The following is a 22,909-nucleotide window of genomic DNA, read 5'->3' as shown; positions in this document are numbered from 1 at the left end:
AACTGGTGATCACAATGTACATTTCAAACTGTTCAACAGATCTTTAATCAGCCAAGACTGTGTGTTGCCGAAGGATGTGGCATTGTATTACAGCAAAAGCAGAGTCAGAACCAACACAGTTTATTGCATAATTTCCTTTACAGATGAAAAGATTTACCTTGAAGTTCTCTCTTTTTCGCCCCATATCATTCACAAAAAAACACTATTAGGAAAACAAGACAGAAACTGCAGATTTACAAATGGCAGGGTAAGATGGAGGAAGATGCCCCCCCAAAAAGGTACAGTATGTGTTGCCTACAGTACATGCACCATGGTCTAACATTTATAAATGATAAATGATTCACTTGAAAGATGTATGTCTCAAATCAGTCTTCCTTGTTGTTTTTTAAGGATCAGTAGTTTTGACAAAGACAGACAGAATTGCTTTTGATAATCCAATGAAGTGATTTATGTGAGTAAACATTAATTAGCTTCAAGCCAAATTTGACACATTTTTTTTTGTTTTGATAATTATAACAACTTAAAAAATTCACATCTGGAGCAAGACATCCCCTATTTTGTGGCAAAATTCCCTCCCTATATTATTATATGTAGTCTGATTCTTGTTAATGTGTAATGAATGAATGAATGAATGAAAGATGAAAGTACCACAATTTCTGAAAAAGGTAAGAGATTATATTATGTTTCAGTGAAAGGACATTAAACCACCCCCGTAGCTGCCAGTAGCTCCTCACAGGACAGGACACACAAGCTGATTGGTTCAGTAAGCTGGTAGTTCAGACACAAATGCATTAATTGAAGCCTGACAAGATGGATTTTGTATGTGATATTCAATCGCGCAATTATCGTGTGATCTCGCGATATCGCGGGGAATCCAGCTGCTGCGCATTTAAACCAGCTTATTCACTTTGAACAAAAACTAACTGCTAACTACAAACCCATCATTTGCTCACATTGAAGTGCAGAAAGGGTGACATAATTGAAAATGTATTTTGTTTCATTTGAAGCATAAACACCTTTAAAGTAGCTTTTTTAAATTAGCGTGGCCTCTTCAAAATGTTTTCTTTTAAAGATGTTAACGAGAAATCAATATGGAAAACAAACCAAATGCTTGTGCAATTTGCTATAACAACTAAGGTTGGTGTACATACTGAAATCACATTAAAACACCTTGTATCTTTTCAGTAAATAGAGAACGTTCTTCCCTACTTTCTCTTCTTTCTCACAGCCTATCTTTGTATGTCTCTCATTCTCAATCTCCCTGTCACCTTGCATCTCTTCATCTGTCAGTGTCACTCTCTTTCATCTCTCCCTTTCCCCCCCCCTAACACCCTCCCTTCTCTGTATCACAGGATTCCCGCCACTCCAGTCTCCAATCTTGTTTCACGGAAACTGGCTCTCAATGAGGGGCTCTCACGGTGGCGATGAAGAAAAAGGGGGTGAAGCAGGCGGGCGGGGTAGAGAGGAGGAGTTGCTCACTGAGAGTGGAGAATATCTGCATTACAAGAGGACAGAATGTTCTGAAGGTAAGAGTTACACCCGTAGACTGAACTATTCATCTTCTTTATGTGTTAATATTGGGGTGGAGGGTTCCTCTGTCAGTCAGATCAGTCAGGTGGCAGTTTTCTGTGTGGAAAAAAAAGATTGTTCAGTCCATTTTAAGTCAGCTAAACTTGCCAAACTCTTGCAATGTATTGCATAAGGCTCAAACTAATTCCCACGGGTTTATCATGCTGCAGGTGGGAAGAAGTTCTCAGATGACTTTGGTTGTGATTTATTCTCTTTAATGAGTAATGTATTCTGTGGAAGATACACAGACAATTCCCGCATTATTTGCAGAGCATTCCAACCCACACATGTGCCCAATAAAAGGTTAATAAAGGTTACTGATACAATATGGATTTTTCAATAAGTGTGTATAGAGTAATTGATTATTTACATTAGTTTGCTCCTCAGTGCGAAGATTATTGTCAAAAAGTCAACATGATCATAATAATATCCAATGGCGCAGACGCACATGCACTTTATCACACATTGATCGTTTGACAGCTAAATGGGGCTTTTATAGCTCCCTCCCGCTGCAATTTGATAAGTTCCAGCCTGTGTGTGTTACTGCTGGCCAACCCATTGCAACCCATGACCCTCCACCACCAAGAGAGAATGACTACATGTTAAAGAGCTTTCCCCTCCATGAACCCTCTCTCCGCCACCCAGTGAGTCTGTGTGGGAGTGTCTAGTATTATACATGCACACATGCGGGTGCTTTAATTATGTGTGTATATGGCCCTGTGTTTTATTTCCCTTTTTCTCTTCCATCAGGTTGCTATTTTTAAATCAACCAGAGTCTGAATAGTTACACGCAATCACGCACAAAATGGTTGGTGTGTACAATAATTTGCTAGCTAGCTACCGCTAACACCTGTAGAGTTGGTACATTGACTGGCACATGTGCACGGACTGCACACAACTCTTGTGTGCACATAAATCTTTGTCGTCTATCTTGGATCCATGTCTCAGATTTTCAAATGGGAATGTGAGCATATCTGTGTAGCCGGATGTATGTGATTATCTAAAGAGTCCATATTGAGACATGCAAGCTGTGTTGCACTGCCACCTAAACCAAGACCAAGTCAAGACCAAGAACAGACCAGTGCGAGTCCCAAACTGCATGCCACGATAAAATGTGGAAAATGCTAACCATAGGCACTCCTTAAATTGATCTGAAAGATCCACATTCCCATAAAAAATGAATTCTTCATTCTCCTCTTTTATTGCCTTAAGTGTGTCATGAGAAATGCCTTGATAAAATAATCAAAAGACAGTTATTTGCAATAAAATCCAGAGTCCTCTTTATCTCAGACCGAGACAAGACGGTCAATTCCGAGACAAGACCTTCAAAAAGTGGTCATAAGACGGGTCTGGAAACCAAGACCGATATTAAATACTACAACACTCGTACAGGTGTATGATTGCGCTATGTGCAAATGTGAGTAAATGGTGTTTCCTGGTGTGTGTGTGTGTGTGTGTGTGTGTGTGTGTGTTCTCTGATGCTGCCGCCAATGGTGTAGCAGCAGCAGAGATGAGGAGGTAAAAAGACAAGGGGGGACCCCTTCTCTTTTGCTGTCAGGGTCACAGATCACTCCACTGACCGCATTAACTTGTAACAATGTGTGAGTGAGGTGCTTAACTCAGAAGGAGGCCTGTCTGCGGGCATTCTGGTTAGTGAAACAAATCAAACCTTTAGAGGAGCTGAGTGACAGAGGGACTGGCCGTAGAACAATCAGTCTAGGGCTGAATAAGGGTGAAAGGGACAAGGTCCCAGGCTGACCCCTAAAAAGATGTGAGGGCAAAGTGAGGAAACGATAGAGGTGAGAAAGCTAGGTTTTTGCTTGTGGAGATCTTCGGGGGGAAAACTAGGAAAGGGGAGAGAAGGAAGAGCACAAGAAAAAGCGGGAAAAGAAAAGGTGCCATGTTTTAAATGGGGAGAGGAGAGAGAAGAGACTGGAAGCACAGCAGGGAGGGAGAGGGGTGGGAGGGGTGGGTCTGGGGGATTTGGCACTGGGGGAGGATCTCTCTTTAGTTAACACAATAAAATTCCAATGTTCAGAAATAGAGAATGGGTAGTAAATGTGTTTTCAGTCGAATTAGCAGTAAATCTTAATTCCAGGTTTATGTACGTCCATCGGCGGAGATGAGATAAAAAGTAAATAGGTTCGGTCCACCTTTATAGTACCTTACTTTATGGACTGGTTCAAATTCTGCTTTCATCTGGGTGTAGTAAGCTAAGGCTCACACCTTGCAGTGACACATTTGTGAGTTTGAGCCATTTTTAATTGCAATTGAAAAAGAATGCATAAATAATCTATAATAATAATAAAAAAAGCTCTGAAAGGGACCCAAGGATAAACCTAATGCAGGCATGAACAGACTCAAACAGAGAGACCCTGTCGTCATTGATTCCTGCCATGATGATTGTACTCACCACGTGATCAGGGGTGTTATTACACAGCCTTTACAAAGTGAGAGATAGGGTGGAGGGAACAGGAAACAGTTAACAGTACTAATGACAACAGTGCAACCAGAGCATGGGTTAGCTTCATGGTTAGCTCAGTCACCGGGACGACCTCAGCGCTCATCAGCGATAAAGTTAACCGGGGAAGAAGGTATCAGCGGGTAATGGACGCGTAGCCGTGTAACAAATGGAATAATGTAGAGCGAGACGGTCATTGATTAAATGATTTTAACTAATGTACGAAGTGTTCTAATTCGCTAATGACCGGCTTGCTCGACATTATCACTTCCATAGGAAGGCTGCTCAGATTCACTTGGGAATTAGACCTGGGCAACAGAATGGCACCATACCCAAGTCGGTTAAAGTGAACATAATTTGGACCCCACTCAGGCCCCACGTCCTTTGGATTGTTTATTGTTTCACACGCGTTTCAACTTCTTTCATATTTATTTACAATGATAACATGTATTCTTGTACTCTAACCCTAACCACAACCCTAATCCTTTTTCATCTTTATCATCGTTATTTAAAATTTCAGTAGAAAAAGTGTGCTCATTCGTTTTCTATTGCCACGTTATCCTTAGAAACAGGAAACAATAGCTCGAACTACCATTTCAAGGGTTAACAAGGATTGCATGCAATGATTTATCCATTATTTATTTTCATTAGGCGCGCAGTTATTCACACATTCATATTTCAAAATGATATATTTTGCCAAGCGAGAAAGCAATCTCACTTGTACAATAAATCCAATTACGCTATCTCAACTGTTCAAAGAAAACATGTTTTAAAATCAGCAAAAGATGAATTTCTTGTTGCCTGCCTCATTGTTTTTTCCCCCATGCATATATGCATTTATTTCATGAATGTATGACTAATTGGGTCGGTATAAGTACGGCTAAGTATTAATGTGTGTACATGTAAAATGTAGAGTGGCATGCTAATGACGATAGTGGCGGTGCGGCTGTGGTATTCACGCGGCTGCCCATCCCAGACCTGTTGTCCATCGTGTAGTCCTCTGATAGTTAATCCCCATGTGGTAATGAGCTGAGGGATTCAGTAATGAAATGGGAGCACTGTGTGTGTTTTTGTGTCCTCCGGGGGGCGGGGGGCAGGGTCTGCATGTGAGCACATGTGTACACTTCGGTGGTTGGATAGAAGATGAGGAATGAGTGAGGCGGGGGAAGGGGAGGAGAAAGAGGAAAAAGAAGAAGAGGTGTGGTTGAGAAGAGATGAAGAGAAAGATCCAAGCAGAGCCTGTACAGGTGGGGGAAATTGAAAATCCTATGTATCATGATTTCTATTGCGATGATTTTTAAAATCTATTCTTTTCCCATTTTACCAACGATTGACCTAAATATTTTCTGTTCATGCAGTACCGCTGTTGGTGACTACATCATATCTGTTTCCAGCAAAACAGAGCAAAAGCAGAAACTGCAGAAAATACATGTTATGTACTCCTTTACAAATGAAACAAACAGACTGACTGACAGAAATGTCTCATGATATATTGTCTCCAGAAGTGTGTTATTCCACTTTTGTTTTCCTTAAAGGAGGAAAAGAAGATCGCAATACTCAATACAAATCGAATCGGCACCAATGTATCGTGAACGAATCGAATTGTGACAAAAGCATATCGTCCCAGCCCTAAGAGCCTGTGTCTTTGTACAGATTTCTACTTTGGTGTAAGCTGCTGTCTGCAGTACAAATGGCACATGAGAGCAGCCTACACAGCACCATATTACCTCACACACACACAAGCGTACACTTTAGCACCGTGGCCTTCCACCACTTGCTGGTAGGTTACAGTTGATGGTTGGTTTCCTTGTTAACCCTGCAGCGTTAAGTGACCAGCCAGGACACACACATTCGCTCGCACTCGAGGAATACACCCACAGATATATTCCAGAGGGAACAATTTTCCTCACTCCCCTCACGTGGCCCCACAAAGTGTTCACATCCAGTCCCCCCGTCCCCCTTGTGCCCCTCCTTTAAACGCCCTCGTTGAACCCACGAGTGTGTGTGCAAGGCCCGCCTTCCCAATGGCCTTAACAATGTCTGGGGATCAGACGAGGGTCTTGCTGGGGGCTTGAGATGGGGGGAGGGGAGGGGAGGCTTTGTGTGTGTGTGTGTGTGTGTGTGTGTGTGTGTGTGTATGAAAGAGACAAAGAGAGCTACCAACATCTACCTATCATTAAATAAATAGCAATATAGTAATTGTTATGCAAGTTTAATGCTTTACAAAATATTAATAAGCCATACATTTATTTATATTACTACTTAAAATGAATTTGTTACATAAGTGACAAAAACAAAAAAGAAATGTAAACACACACACATATAACACCTATATATATATATATATATATATATATATATATATATATATATATATATATATATATATATATATATAACATAACATAAGTTTTCCAAGCCAGACCTCAGCCTATCATCCTTTTCATCCCCCACTATACTCAGAGCCTAACTAACTACATTTATATATAAATAAAATAAAAAAGCTGGGCTGGAAAACTTGAGTTTTCCATTTTAAAAGAATATACAGAGTATTCATCATTCACAATATTCATTTCATCAATCTTCTTTGTTCAGGCACACACAACCACCACTTGTCACAATACAGCCAGATGATGTTACAAGACTATGAAATTACTGACAATAAAAGTTAATTATTACATTAAATATTACAGCAATCAGTAACATTTTACTGACCTGTGTTGTTTAGCAGGCAGAGCTGGTCTGGTTTTGGTAAGAATCGTTCCGTTGTTCCTGAACTACCCACAATGTGTCATCTATTTGATGTAATTTTCCCCCAAACCCAAAGGAAAATCAGTGCAACATTTGAAAGGCTAAAACTTCCAACTCACGGAAGGAAGCAGGTTGGACAGGTAGCTAACATAAGAAAAAATTCTATATTTGATGCATTATAGAAAACAGCGCACCCGGAACTGTGTACATATTGACAAAAATGCTAGAGGGTAAACATGAAATAATTAGAAAATTTTTTTTTGATAAACATTATCAGGATATCATATCTGGACCCAAACATTACACAGTATGTTTGCATGAGTCAAGCTACAGTAACATCAGCCAATGAACAAAGAAGCCCCCTTGTATTGACTGGCCCCTGACCACATGTGAACTGAGCCTCCGGCTAACACTGAACCCCTGTCTAAGAACACACGTTCAAAATGTTCAATCAGGACAATTATGTGTGTGTAACAGCACAATACCGGTCATTCACAAATCGCCATAGGCCTCGTCAGCCACTTTGCGCTGCAAGTCTGAAAGGTTTCGAGTCGGTTCGAGCAGTTGTATGGTAACTGCTGATCCAGCCACATGTCAAGATTTTTTCTTGTCATGCCCCTAAGGTGGTAACATTTGGGGGTCACACTAGATTCGGATTTTCTAAGGTTCTTTTCAGACTGGTGGCTACTGAAAATCTTTGAGTTTCTTCCATTTCTCATTTTCACACAAAATTCACTTGGCAGGTGGATGGAAATATGGCCTTAGTGTACCTTACTTTTTCTCACACACACATTATCATAGGGACACTCACACCTAAACACACAGAGACTTGTAAGGGCCAAAGAACTCCGCCAACAGATGTTCATGTCTTTATTAACTAATTGTAATCTATGACTGGTTACATTTATGACTGGTTGCATTCATGAGTGGTTACATTCATGACTGGTTACATTCATGCCATTCATCATGATATGAACCTGCTGCTAACAAAGGTTGGTTTTCTTTCAAAAGAAAAGTCAAGTCTGTCTGGTGACAGACTTGACAAATCAGTCATCACTTTTTATCTCCCAGTTGCCAGATGTATCCTCTGTTGAGCATGTGGTGTGAGATGATGTGTGTTTGGGCGTGAGAGACAGATTGTATGTAGGAAGTGCACAGCATCACAGTTTGGAAGCAGCCTTGGTGGTGTGGGGGACGGGCAGAGCGGGGATGGGAGGTTACATGTTTTAGTGGTTCGTCCTTCGACATGAGGATTTTATACTTCAGGTCGGGAAGCACCTAGCATGCATAATAAGTAAGAAAGCCAAGAAAAACAGAAACATTCCCAAAAGAATGTATTACATTATTGAACAGATCCTTCAGAAAAAAAAAGCCTTAATCCTCACTATGCAGCATCTTCTCTTTACTTGCCCTTGTCATCTCAGCAGTATATATATCATCCTTTCCTGATGTTAATTTTAATTGAATAATAAATTAGGCAGGTTGTTACACCTTGTTTCTGCTCTCCGGAGCACAAGGGCAGGCAGTGAAGACTAGAGAGCAGAGAGCAGAGAACAGGTTAATTAATGATGGGAGCTAGACTTGAGCTCAAGCTCGGCTGGTTTCTTGATTGACCAAACCATATTGAGGTACTGCCAGATCACTACTGTGTAGTCTGGCTCAACGGATGTACATTGCTAGGATAAAGCCTGTCATCCGGTGTGTGAGAGACGGGCCGGATGTCCCTCCCTTCACACTTTCAGGGCTTAGGGTAGCGCCGCCCAGGACGTTTGTGATCGAGATCAGTCTTGGTCTTAAGATCACCAGATACACTCTGGTCTTGGTAATGACTTGGTCTCGGTTTAGGTGGTCATGACTACAACACTGGTTTAAAGTAATCCAATCAAGTCAGAGCGTTTTTTTTCCCCCTTATACCAGAATAGGAAGGCGGTGTGGCTAGACCAGCAATCGGACAATTTGTTTTTTAGCTATTTATTGAGAACATGGAATGAATGTGCGTGTGCGAAAAGTGCTTGGGTAAGAATGTGCTGGTGTATGTGTATATACAGAGTCACATCTGCCTAAATATATATATATATATATATATATATATATATATATATATATATATATATATATATATGTATATATATATATATATATATATATATATATATATATATATATATATATATATATATATATATATATATGTATATGTTAGGCCTGCTGCTCCTAGGTCGCTTCATATACCCGGTCATTCCGCCACTCTGTGTCAGATCATAGTCAAGACGACCCCAGTTAGTCTTGCTCGTGACAGACCTTGCTTCCTGTTTTGCTATTTGTGTATTTGCCTATCCTAATCCGTTCTCTTGTGCTAGAGCTACTATTGAAACCTGACTCCTGCTACCGCTTCACTCCTGCCATCCACCGGACCAGACAACTGCCACTGGACCTCACCACTAGCCGACCACTGGATTACTCTGACGGTACCACTCCTTCCCGGAACCCACCGGACTTGTTCACCTCTCTGGAAACCTGGACTTGCTTTTCCACTTTCCGGAAACCTGGACTCGTACTTAAGTACTTTGAATAAATCTGTTAACTCACACTGGCTCTAGGTTTATGTCTGCATTTGGGTTCTGCTCTCCATTCAAATGTAATGATAGATAGATAGATAGATAGATAGATAGATAGATAGATAGATAGATAGATAGATAGATAGATAGATATTTCTACTCTATGCTGCCATTTGAAGAGAATTGCTAACACCTGATTTTGATAGTCGAAATCAAAAGCTCATTTTGATCGATTTTTCAATTTAAAATCAACTACAGATAGACTACAGGTATTTGTACCTGTAACTAATTCTCCTGGCCCTTTTTGATAGAAGAGAGTTTACAACGATGGAGAGTTAAAAACAAATAGGTCAAGGACAGTGGAAGGGCAGATTGGTGAGGTAGACTGAAAATGACAGTGGTGAAGATGAAGGAGAGCACAATAGGCAAAAGGCCAGGACGTTTGGTGATGTTTGACTCCAAAGCTACATCAAACATAATTAACACTGTAAAGTTGACTTAGTCCTCCAAATGATATTTGTCTTCTCCAGTCAAACAGGATGTACTATTCATTTGACGTTCATCAGAAATTTACTTGATAATGTATTTGTTCTTCCTGATGGGGTTTGCATACATATTAAAACCCATAATTGCCTTCCTACACGAGTATGAAACAGATCACCTTCCAAGTGAAGGGTTAATGAAATAGCCCGGTAGCCATGGATACAGAACAGGGGTGTGTGTTTGTGTGTGTGTGTGTGTGTGTGTGTGTGTTTTTTCATGCACATGCATCATAGGGTATCCTCAGCAACTATGACACACCTATGTTTAGCAGACCACACAGCTGGAGATTTGTCATTTCAGTGCCAAAAATGGGCACTTATGTCTAAGTGGGATGGAGAAAATGATTATAGATATAGATGATGATGATACAAATATTCTAAACGGTTTGTATTAATGGTTTGCCCCACTAAATTGCTACTTTCACTCATTGGGTGTGAGTCTTCATTAACAAATTATGGCAGCTTTTTTGTCCATTCATAGATGATGTACATCATAATAAATACTTAGGCTGCATTTAGTGTGGCGTCAGCCAAAAGGGGAATACCTATGTATTTTTATCTTCTTTTCTACATAAGATCTAAGCTACGGTATAGTTAGTTTATCAGTGTTTTTTGCACTGGTTATGGTTATGGTTAGCAGTTAGCAGTTGGGGACAAAAAACACCATTGAGCGTATAGTTAGTTCAGATCCTACAAACAAAGGCATGTTGAAAATAGCATGCAAAATACTCAATTATCCTCCCAAAGCTGATTCATAAGCCGACATATATATAATATATTGAAAAAATATGCATAATTAACGCCTATTCTCAATCAACATATGGCATGCACATACTTTAGTCACATCATCATAATGCGTGAACAAATGCCATCCCTTTCTCCCTTTGTCGAGAATATATTTGATCAGCTAATGCTGACAAAAAGTCAGTATATACTTATTGCACTTACAGTATAAAAGACCCATGTAACTCATAATATGATCTAGTTACCACAGCAGTTGCAGCACAGGTCTTGTTTTGCAATTTGAGTTATAACTCTTGAACAGGGATGCAATTAAAGTACAAGGCTGCAATATTCTATATTTTTGTTAATGTCAACAAATGTAAATAAAAGAGCAAAACCAACAATGTGTTAGTCCCTTCATACCCTGTCTGTGGGACTCAGCTCCAAGACTATTTGTTCTGAGGATATATTTCCTTAAAATAGTTATATAGTGTACACATATTTAATTTTATCCTCATCCTTTTATCCTAAAGCACCCTGTTGTTGTATACCATTCGTACAGAAAGCTACGAAAAAGTTTCTGGTAAACTTGCATACAGTAAATCATTTAATCTGATTTTGCAGGGAATCGGACCTGGTGGCCGGCATTACAAATAATTATATAGAAATTGGTTATATTCTCGATGATTGTCTTGTTTGCTTAGGTCATATAGAGACATAGGTATTATATTGAGACATAACCGTTTCAACCGTTTGGTAACGTTTTGTAACCACACTGTTATCCCAAATTAGTTGACTTTACTAGAAACGTTGCATTCAGTTTACAGCATATTTCTAATCCGTGTGTTTGACATTGAACATTCTCTTACTGCCAGGACACCATCAGTCCCCACCCGGGTCTCGGTCATAGTGCAACAATAAATGTAGATAAACATGAACACTAAATTATCCATACAAAACTAAAACCCAAATAACATAAATGCACACCCAAAACATTAACAGAACATTATTAAAACACACTTTAACTAGGAAAACCCCCATTCAGAACATGTTTTTTTTTTTCTTCCCATGAGCCTTTGCACTAGCCTGGTCCTAGGAGACTCTCGTACATTCATTTGTACGGAGAGTCTGGCCTCTCTCCATTGACAAGCGTTAACTTCCTTGAAGGCGGGTACTCTGTTGAAGTTTAAAACTATTGGACTACCTGCCCAGAGCCACTCTGGATCTGCCATAACCAATCGCTAACGTTTGGTCATGTGCATGTGCAACAAGAGGGGAGACCGTTAAGGCTTATATTTAGCATTAGTATCGCTAGCGTTAGCCTTAGCCAACTCCTTCACCACTAACGGAGCGAGCTGGAAAATCAAACTTTTCCCGAACCCTGTGGGGAGGAGGGCCACAACATCATGGCCACCAACAAAACTCTGCAAAGATTGTTCTTGCTCGGGCTTTAACTTCTGGATATTCTGCGGCGTTGCCACAACGGACCGAATGGCTTCTCTCGCATCTCCGCCCTAGCGCACGGCCTCAACGTCATTGTTCTCAGCCACTCCCTCTGTATGCTGATTGGAACGCCAAAGATTTTTAAGGAGAAAAGCCAAGACTATACCGCGAACCCAGACGTAGTACTGAAGAGAAATGAAAATTGAGCGTAAGTACGTAGGAGGGCGGAGCCAGGCTACCTTTGCACGGCTTCAGCGCAGAACAATACAAATGACCCCGCCCTTCCCATGCAGAAACTTAAGATCCTAGTTACCTCTGCTTAACATGATCTGTGCACTGCATTCTTAATCTGATTATTACAAACAACTAATGTGGTTTAGTAATGCATATATTTTCTTAACAGAACATGAAAGAATAAGTAGTGACCACTAATAATGTTTAATTACAACTAAATCTGGGTTTACAGTGCAGTTATAAACTCCTTGTAGTATCTTTAGCCAGATAGAAGCAAATTCAAATAGATTGTGTAAATCTATTGTGAGGGCCAAAGGCCTGACTGCTGATTGTAACTGGGGTCAGCTGAAGTATGGAATGCACCCACTTCCAAAAATAGGGACCAAGGTATCAGCTGATCATTATACTTATCTAATTGATGGCCTGGTCACTGTCACCTGATGAATAGCCACCATGGACACACACACACATACACACACACATAATTGTAATCATCTGACCTAAAATGAGAAACTTGGAGCCAGAATGTCTCACATGATCTTATCAGAGCTGACAGGATCCACGTGTCCCTCACATCGGTCTTCATCATTCCTCAAATTCCTCACGGTAACATTTGTGGTGTGGCCGTGCTGTGGGCTCTTAACACTTTATGGCACCATGCAGAGCTGGCCCGACCACAATACCCACCCCGCCATTCTCGTGACTCTCCCTCCCAGAGCTGCTGACAGTCAGACCTTTGGAAATGACATAGACAGGCATGCACCATATGCATGCCACGGCTGAGGGAAGAGTGAGAGAGTATTATGTACAAACAGAGAGAGTGAGAGTGTCCAGGCCTTTTTAGTGGAGGGTCAGCCTGACACTGATGTCATCCGTGACCGTTGGGCATGAGATAATTCCACAGCTCCCTGCCTCCGTGGCTCCTTTGCCATATATGGACGTCTCCATTCATATTACAGTTCAGTTATTATTAGTAAGGCTGCAAAGCAGTTGGCTTTCCAGTACGGGAAAGGCAAATTGCACATATTCACATCACTGTTGTGTTTCTTTCCAGCACAGGCCAAAATAAATACAAATGAATAAAAAAAAGTATGATAAGTTTGTTATTGCTTGATATCTGTTTTTTTTTTGTACTTTACACTTACTAGCGATGTCACTGGCTGGAAGATAATGGATGAAACTTTTTTGACACTACATAGAATTCTGTATACTTTTATGACGCTACAGTGCCTTGTAGCACTGTGATCAATGACCCCTGACACTCTCATCCTTTTATTGAATTCTTCCTAAATGGCACAGATGAGATATAGGTCGCCGTGCCCCTTTTAATCCTTTTAGTGTGTGTGTATGTGTGTGTGTGTGCGTGCATGCGTGCGTTCGTGCGTAAGTGCGTGCGTGCATGTGTGTGTGATCCCACTGACGCACACATAGGATTGGAAATGCTTCCCTCTCTCAGTCCGCTGGGGGCTCCCTCATGCCAACTTTGGTGCTGTCACACACAAACACACACACACATATACATCAGTAGTGAAACCTGACCTAATGTCTGCACTCGACAGCTGCATCCCAGTGTGGGTCCTCTTACCCTGTGAAGGCATAACTATGCATAACCATCAGTGCTAAACCTGAGACTTCCCTATTAATAACACACTGGTGGGAATCTCACTTTGGCAGATAGGCCTACATATCCCGAACTCCTCTCTGCAAAGTTTAAATGAGGATAAACTCTCGAAAAATGTCGCCCCCAAAAAACACCTCAATATATCTGGTGTACAGCACATTCAAACCTGCTTGTGGAGTGAATAATTTAATAGCGGTGCGTAACGGAAAACGGGATGTGTGGTGAACTGCAAAAAGGAGGGATTCCCTGTGTACGCGTGTGTGTGTAAGTGGGTGGTTGGTTTTGTGTGTGTGTGTGTGTGAGTCGTGCTAAGAGGGGGAAGCCCCCCTCCCCTCATTTCTGCCTCTGCAGTGGGCCTCACCCATCCAACAGCCAATCGGATCACAGCTAGAGGAGAGGCGCAAAATGATGGGGGAAGCCATGCTAGGGATGGTGCATGCCTGCAGTGAAGGGCGTGGGTGTCTGCATGTGTTCGTGCGTGTGTGTGTTTGTGTGTGTGTGTGTGTGTGTGTGTGTGTGTGTGTGTGTGCGTGCGTGTGAGTGTGCAAAATGCTTATGTAAAAGTATTGTAAGTGTATGCCATAAATATACGTGATAATATGTGATAGTGTGTTTATGTCTTGTATCTCACTTTCTCCTGACAAATATTTTGAATGTATTTCCCACCTCATAAAACATCACACAAACAAAACACACACACACTCACACACACACACACACACACACATGGAAAGATGGAATGAGAAAGAGCAGTGGAGGTGCAGAGATAAGGACAAACAGAAGGAACACTTGAGAATGTGTAAATATCTGGTGTACATAGCCATAGCCTCTACTGCTGAATGAATATGTGATTCAGTACTTAAAAACCTCAGTCCTAAGGAGGATTTTAAGGAAACTGCATCAGTGACATTACATAGATTGGGTAAACAAGCTGACAGCGACTTACTTTCATGTTTTATTCCACATTTTCAGATTAAAACTGACAAGCCTATTTTTACTTGCACAAGGTGGTGAGAAGCAGGAAGCAGGAAATAACGTGGGGAGGCTTGGAACCCTCAGTTCCTGGAGATAGTCTGTCCAGCACTCCACAAGTATAAAATTATACACTTATTAGTCAAATACCTAACATGGCTGTAGTTAGTCCAGACCACCTAAGTTGAGTTCGAGATAGGTTCCAAGCATAACTACTTTTGAGATTGTATTTCAAATGGGGGTCGATTCTGAGTCCTAACATGCTTAAGATAAAGTCAAGACTGAGACCAATAAAACAAAATCAATTTTCTCGCTACTGCTGTCTTACTTTTGTTCATAGTTACAGTCAGCTGGGATAAAACTTTACCCACAGAGTACAGTTCTTTTGATTCAGAAAACATCTATTGAATCAATTACTGTGCATGCTGAGCAGATACAGATTTATTTAACGCAAAAAGAACCGGTTCATGTTCCAACAGAAATACAAATGAAGGCTTTTTTGTACATGTACATTTACCAAAATGTTGCTTATAAATGTTAAAATCATGATTACAACAAATCAAATATAATCTTACCAACTAAAATGTTGCAAGCTAAATACACAAGTATATATATATATCCCCACATTTGTGCAAATGAGTATGCCTGTCAGTTCCCCTATAGCATGACAATTTTGTGAATCAATGGAGAACTGAGAGCTGAGCACCTTTTGCTACAGCCACACTAGCCACTACTACTACTGTGAGGCTGCACTGCTAACATTAGCATGCTAACATGCAATACTGTGACCAGACGTCCCGAAAACTTCGGGACAGTCCCGAAATCCAAGCAGTTGTCCCGAATCCAAAAATTAGAGCAAAGTCTCAAGAGCAGACTCACGAGTAGTTATAGTCTGATTGAACATTAAAAAACTGTTCATGTAATTCCCGTAATCACCTGAGTTCATGATTTTAATGATTTTTTATTTGTATTTTCGGGTTTAAAAGACAGACAATTGAGTTTCTGAATAAAAATAATAAATAATCTTGGTGCAGAGTTTTGAAATTCATGTTAAGTACAGCTTTGCCACTTCATTTATGTTACCCTATATTCGTGTCCTTACCCTGACTGCCTGCCATCCAGCATTCCTCCCAATCTCTGCTGTAGTATTTCAGCATGAAAGGATATAAACAATCAAAGCTGCCTGAAAGTGAGGTCCACTTAAAGGGATACGCCACTGTTTGTTGAAATAGGGCTTATCACGGTCTCCCCTAGCTGTAGATAGGTGGGCCAACGCATTTTTTGTGCATGCATCATTTTAGTCCGGTGCAGCACCGCCGCTAGTTAGCTTAGCGTAGTGAATGGAATCCTATGTTGTCGGTTAGCATGTTGTGAGAAAAAGTGAGCCAACAAAAAACAAAACAAACAACCTAATTACTTGCACTGAGACAAAAAATGCATTGGCCCACCTACCTACAGCCAGGGTAGACCGTGATAAGCCCTATTTCAACAAACTGTGGCGTATTCCTTTAAATTGGCCGGACACTGGTGTTGTTATTTTGCAGGTCAAAGATCATTGAGCTCGTGAGAGCGACAGGATGCAAATACATCTTGACCCCTTCTTCACTCAAGAAGGGACTGACTTTTGGTGTGACCATGGCATTGTGGAATTGGCAATAATTCAACACTTTGTTGGGGTAATTGCTCAAAACCCATGTTCTGTGCATGCACGAAGAAGCTGGGATCTCATGTAGTGCAAAACAAACACTCCACAAGTTTCCAAGACAGTGTACCCACTTATTTAAAAGCTTCGTAAAAGCCCCACAAGATATACAAAAACACTTATTTCAGATGTGTTATCCTCCACTACAACCCTCAATTAGAGTTGGCATCATATCCCACCCAATTCCACTCTTTCAGGATTAATCCAAACCCTATATTACCAGGCGACTGCAAATTGCTATAAAAAAAGAAGCACTACTACTCATTTACGCAACATTACATGAATTGAATGATGTCCTTTTAACGACTGACATAGAAACAACAATTACATTTCTATTTAGGTATTACGTCTCCTGTTGAAAATAGAAACATTGAAGACATTGTCGAGTCGTGAGCCCTCTGGGGAAATCTGGAGATAATCACTGAATTCCAGATCTGCTTGGCTCTGCCTCTCTTCATACATCTCCTGAGACCAGGACCTGTCAGTGTGTGTGCGTGTGTTTGTGTGTGTGTGTGTGTGTGTGTGTGTGTGTGTGTGTGTGTGTGTGTGTGTGTGTCAGGGCCATGGGGGTGGAGTCAGCCCACAATTAAATCCTTATTATCTCCCTTTAGAACCAAATTAGAAAAATTACTTAAGTGCCCCATGAGGAGAGATGGGCAGCTAAGGACCTGAGGTTAGGGTTCAAGGCATGAAACATGCTTCACTCTCTCCTCACCTCAGACCCTGCATACTGCAATACTGCAGTACTGCATACTGACTCATCTCTAGATTTTTATTTTAGAAAATTAATTTAGCTCCATTTCTTTTTTTTTAAAAATGTCCTGCATCGGGGCCTCCCTGGTAGCTCACCAGTTAGGGTGCGTACCATTAAGGTCAAGTCTAGCCCAGGGCTCTTTGCTGCATTTCATCTCCTGTCTCTCCCCCCTGCCTTTTCTTTTTGTCTCTACTAGCAAATAAAAACTGCCAAAAAAGTGTTGCATGCTAGATTCACATGCTCCATTCACATGATCTTGCAACAGAGGAACCGCATTTTTTAGAGGCCAAGCTCGTGGTGGCGTGTTTGGCTTGAAGCTTCCTTGTGTAAAAATACACCAAAATCATTTCCTCCTCCATGAAACCATGAAACCATCAAAGTCATTTAAGAAGCAGCTGGCTGGCACTGTTATGACAGAAAAAGAAAAAACTACTAATTCTGCTAAAGGCTGGAAGAGGCTTCAATGCATCAGTCATTATCAGGACAGGCCATGTGTGTTTAGTGTGCTAATTATTGTGCATGAATACAATACAAACAGCACCTCACTGGATCTTATCTCATGATGTGACAAGTAAAACAGAGATAAAACATGTTATCTCCATGGGCCCGAGTTGAGGATGATGAGTTTCAATTGACTGACCACCCCAAAACAAGAAGTGGACAATGCAGATGCTGATACAATTGACTGATCTAGCTCAGGTCGATAGTTGGGTATTGTTGCACCAAGGTGATGTACAATTGAGTTTACCACAAAGGACATGATACAGTTCCTTCAGCAATGCACCACAGTGGATCAGACATGCCAGAAAATGTCACCGGATTCTTGTTGAGCCACATATGTCCGTCTAACATCTGCCCAAGATGGCTGCTCTGGTAAATTTTCCATATACTGCATTTGATAGACTGTGTCTGCGTAGTTCAAGTTAGAAAGACCCTAGTCCGCTTTCTTTGTGTTGGAATTTTAAACTCCGGTCAATTTCTGAGGACTATGCTTAACTGCTCCTCAGATCTCTGCATGGTAAATCCAGACAGCTAGCTAGACTATCTGTCCAATCTGAGTTTTCTGAAACACGACTAAAACAACCAAAACAAGTTCCCTCCTGAGGCTATTTTGCAGCGGCACAGTGGCTCTGTCCGGCGCTTAGCCCCACCCATGACGATTGTGATTGGTTTAAAGAAATGCCAATAAAGCAGAGCATGTTTTTTTCCCATCCCGGAATGCTGTATGGACTAGCCTTCCTCTTCCGCAGCGCTGTGGAGGAAGGTCTGGCAATGCGAGAATAGAAAGGCCCTAACCCTACTGTTGCTGATATTTCAGCAAGAAATCCCCCACTACCGCGGTAGGCCAACCAACAACCGTCCGGTTGAACCGACTTGTGTAAAGAGGCAATTGTCCCATCCCTATGTTCAATGTAGGGTAAAACCACTTAGTTAGGGTTAGAAAAAGATCATGTGTGTGGTTCAAAGACATGTTTAAGTGACACGTGGAACAAGAACAGGACATTAATCTGACCTCCTGGGTGAAAGTCCTGTGCTCTTTGAGCCATCCACTTACCTAGCCTATTTCTCTTGTGTGGATTTTTCGGTTCTTTAATACTCTCTACCATTGTCGCACTTTATACGTAATTTTGCAATATGCAATACATATAAACCCTGCATGGACTGTGGCTCAGGTAAAAAAGTATTGGTTGTACATTAAAGAGATACTTGCCAATTTGAATGGCACCCGGTCAATAATTTAATACATTTGGCCAATGCATTTGTAAATTAATGGTTTTAAATAGGGATAATCGGAATCGGTATCGGCCTTGAAAAACCTTTATCAGTCATAAAGGTTTTTCAAGGCCGATATCGATTCCGATTATTAGTAGTTAATGAAACCGATATTTGGAACCAATATGCATTTACAGTGAAAATTAAAATCTAGGATTTTGGAATATTCCAAACTCCAAAAGTAGCGCACTTTTTAATTAATTAACTTTATCGGTTATCAGGCAAATAAACCGATGATACAGAAAATCTGCAATCTGCCAAAAAAACGGCCCGATAATCGGCCAGAGCCCATAATCGGTCTATCCCTAGTTTTAAATAATGTTGTCTATTAATGCTTTTTTAATGAATCCAGTTTTAATATGCTATGTTAAGATACAGGTTCTGTGTTTCAATTTTATAAGACAGCCAGGCTTAGAATACATTCATGAATTCCGGACTTGTGCATAAAATGTCCATACGCACGGTTTCTGCAATGAGGTACAATGCGTTTTATGAGTAAAACTGGAACATGGTTTGTTCTACCTTTTACTGGTGGAATTTTTCCTCTTTCCAAGTTGTACGTCTTCTCCTTGTTTTTGTCGGTGTCTGTGTTAATGGCATTGCACTGTTTGGCAGTCTTGGGGGTGGTGATTGGAAGTGGGTCACAAGGCCTTGCAGCCCCTGGGCCCATCTCCATCCCTGCACTGATTCCTTGCCTCTCTCTGCCCACTGTGAATGCCTGGGAACTGGATGAGGGATATAATGAAGAGAGAGTGTGCCAGGGCAGGGAAGGGTCCTGACAAAGGGGTTGCTGGGCAGGAACCACATCTACAGGGACACTGCCTCTACGGATGTAGCTGGCACACATTGATGTTGGTTTGTAATGATTTATTAATGGGGCCATTAGAAACTGTCATAAATCCAATGTTAGGGCGGGACTATCAATCAGTGTCAGTGTGTAGAGATTAGAGTGTGTCGACGGTAACATCCTATTGCTGTTACAGGCATTGCTTTGAGGTTAATGGTCAACTTAAAAGCTTATTATTAGCTCTTTACTTACATAAGACACTGAGATAGAGCCCATCACTCTAGCATTTTCTCAATTTTCACTTGTCTCTCTCCATCTCTTTTTCCAATTCTCTCTTTCTCCCCCACTGCGGAGGACTTTCTGACACACGCAGAGCCTTGGATCGGAATGACAAGCACGTTCAGCATGAATTAGAGAGGCATGGGAGGGGGTGTCTGCGTCATCACTGCCTCTCAAAGCCAGCAGCAGCTCCACATGTACATCTACGTCACTCTCCCCCCCCCCCCCCCCTCTCTCTCGCTCTCCCTTTTTCACATCATACTACCTTGGTAGCCTTTACCTATGATTCACACTCTCTGATAAGGACCATACCAAGCCTTGGCTGCCTCACGACAGAGAAAAATGGGAATGATTGGAGGAAGGGTGCTCCAAGGAGAAGCTGGCTGTTCTTACCCACTGCCTGTCAAGCCTCTTCACCGCAATCTCTGACGTCAGCACTGCCTCTCTCGTGCGTAATCATCCACAGTGCATAGTGCAGTCCAGATCTCGAGTCATCCTTCATAGCTGACTTGCTGCTGTTGTGAGCATTGAGCCCGCGGCTACTTCAGTGTGCTCTGAATATTAGCGCAGCTTGCTTTTGACACACTGGAACGGACATGTTTTATACACATGACAGTGTTAGATACATGTCCTTAAGCACATTAATAAGGAGGAAAAGCGTCATTATATAAAAAACAAAGTCATCTTTGTCTTTCACAGCAAAGCTTTTAGACCAAATGGTCTTTGTGACTCCTCTCATCTCTATCAGATTTTAGGAATTTACTGTTGCCATTGAAAAAAAGCATCTATCCAGCCTGACATCACATGGAACAGATTTCTCTATTCACTTATGAACAATAATCAATTTCACGAGATGCATCATGATGAGCCTCACATATGAATACATGTGCCTTCCCTGCAGTGATGGAGTACTCAAGGCTCTTGTCTGGACTCGAGTCCGACTCAAGACTCGTGTCTTGACTTGGACCCGCGGACTGATGACTTGTACTTGGACTCGAGGATATATAAAATCGGACTTGAGCATTCATGAAAAAGGACTCAGACGTTGGATGAAGTTTCTGACTAAATAGGTATAAAAATGTGATATAAGATGTTACACCTGTTTCGGGCTCCAAGACTGGCTGAGAAGCAGCTGGGGAGACATTCCCTCCATGACTGATGTTCTTTTGGGCGTAACACCCTTTACTTCACCAACAATTTTAACAAAAGATGTAGCCACTTTACATCATATTTGAGTTTTTTTTTTTTCTCACAGCCACACATACATTTCTCAGTCGGACACCGCTACCGGTCGTTCTCCTTGCTTGACAACACACTCACTTACATAACTCACTTAACGCTGCATTCTCGCTCTTACTTTCACTACTCTCGAAACATGCAACTGTAGTGCATGATTCGCTCCCTACTACATGTTCACATTTGGAAAATGCAGAGAGATGTGCCCCGGAAGGTGAACTTTGCCTACATGGATTTTAACATTAAGCTGGATGGATTGATATTGAAATTATATTAATATATTAGGTTGCTGCTGTATTACTGTGTTGCAAAGTGTATATGTTATCAATGAAAACATGCTGTGTGGCAGAAAAAAGTCAGTAAATAAACTCCCTTTGCAATCATGATAGTGGTGTCATTTTTGTTTAATGTAGACTCTCTTTTATTAGTATATCAGCTCTTTAAAGGTGCCAGAGTGGAGAAATGTAGGCAGTCTCATACAGACTCAACCTTGATGACAGTGGGTCGAACACTGGGGACTCGAGACTGGACTCAGACTCAAACTCAGGTAATGGTGACTCGAATCGGACACTTCTTTGGTGAGTCGGACTTGGACTCGGATTTGAACTCCGGGGACTCGAGACTCGACTCGGACTCGACAGTTGGTAACTCGACTACAGCACTGCTTCCCTGTAACCTTGAAGTGTAGCATTGGAAGTATTGATTGCATCACATTAAGCTTTGCTTCTTACGTCGATGCTCCCCATACACTCCACAATTTGTGCCGCATACGAGCTAAAGACCATGCAGATGACTTGTCCAGGCCATAGATGACCCTGTGTGTGTGTGTGTGTGTGTGTGTGTGTGTGTATGTGTGTGTGTGTGTGTGTGCTAGCATGCGTGAAAAATGTCCTCTCCTCCCCAGCCCAGAGAGGAAGATCAGCTGTTACTCTGGCCATGCACACAGGATGTTCCCAGCATGCCCTGGGCTCCCTGGAGGCTGCAGAGGTCACACAAGACAGTCCTCTGTCTTCAATAAATAATGAATGAAGAATAAGGGCGGATGTGTGGAGGAAGAAAAGAAATCAGAATCAGAATGACTTGCATGATCATTTATTTTATCCCAGTTGCTCCGTACGACGCCTGGCACCGCACAAGACCATTGTGATTGATTGATAGCTGTTTTGCATAAGAACAAGGAGGCAGAATGGTTTGAGTGCAGAAAATATATTGTATGACAAAAACACGTCTAAAGCTCACTAGCTAACACATTACATATTGTTTGTTTTAATCCATTCAAAAACATTAATGCTGTGGTTTCGGAGGAGTTACATGCTGGAACAATGTCTTGGCTGGGTGCAGTGACAGGAGAGTGTGGGCAGGTCCAGCTGGAGAAGAACTGATGCACATGTGCAGTGGGCTGAACATCGCGGAAGCAAACCAAAGCCCGTCAACAGAAAGCCTTTTCACTCCCTATTCATTCCCATTGTACCGAATTTGGTTGCAGTTCCACCAGAGTTCCAGT

The 22,909-nt window shown here is 41.5% G+C and overlaps 1 protein-coding gene across 1 annotated transcript in view; it reads right to left on the bottom strand.

Annotated features, from left to right (window-relative positions):
- The window catches only part of si:dkey-8e10.3 (serine/threonine-protein kinase SBK1), a 48,784-nt gene extending 28,834 nt beyond the window's left edge, over positions 1-19,950 (bottom strand). Inside the window, exon 1 of the mRNA XM_028582635.1 lies at positions 19,633-19,950. Within this exon, the coding sequence (XP_028438436.1) occupies positions 19,633-19,950 (318 nt within the window). The remainder of the gene's footprint in view (positions 1-19,632) is intronic.
- Positions 19,951-22,909: the final 2,959 nt, after the last annotated feature.

Source organism: Perca flavescens, chromosome 7, assembly GCF_004354835.1.
Source record: "Perca flavescens isolate YP-PL-M2 chromosome 7, PFLA_1.0, whole genome shotgun sequence".
NCBI lineage: Eukaryota > Metazoa > Chordata > Actinopteri > Perciformes > Percidae > Perca > Perca flavescens.
Note: the sequence above shows the minus strand (reverse complement) of the source record. Positions and strands in the feature narration are given on the sequence as shown.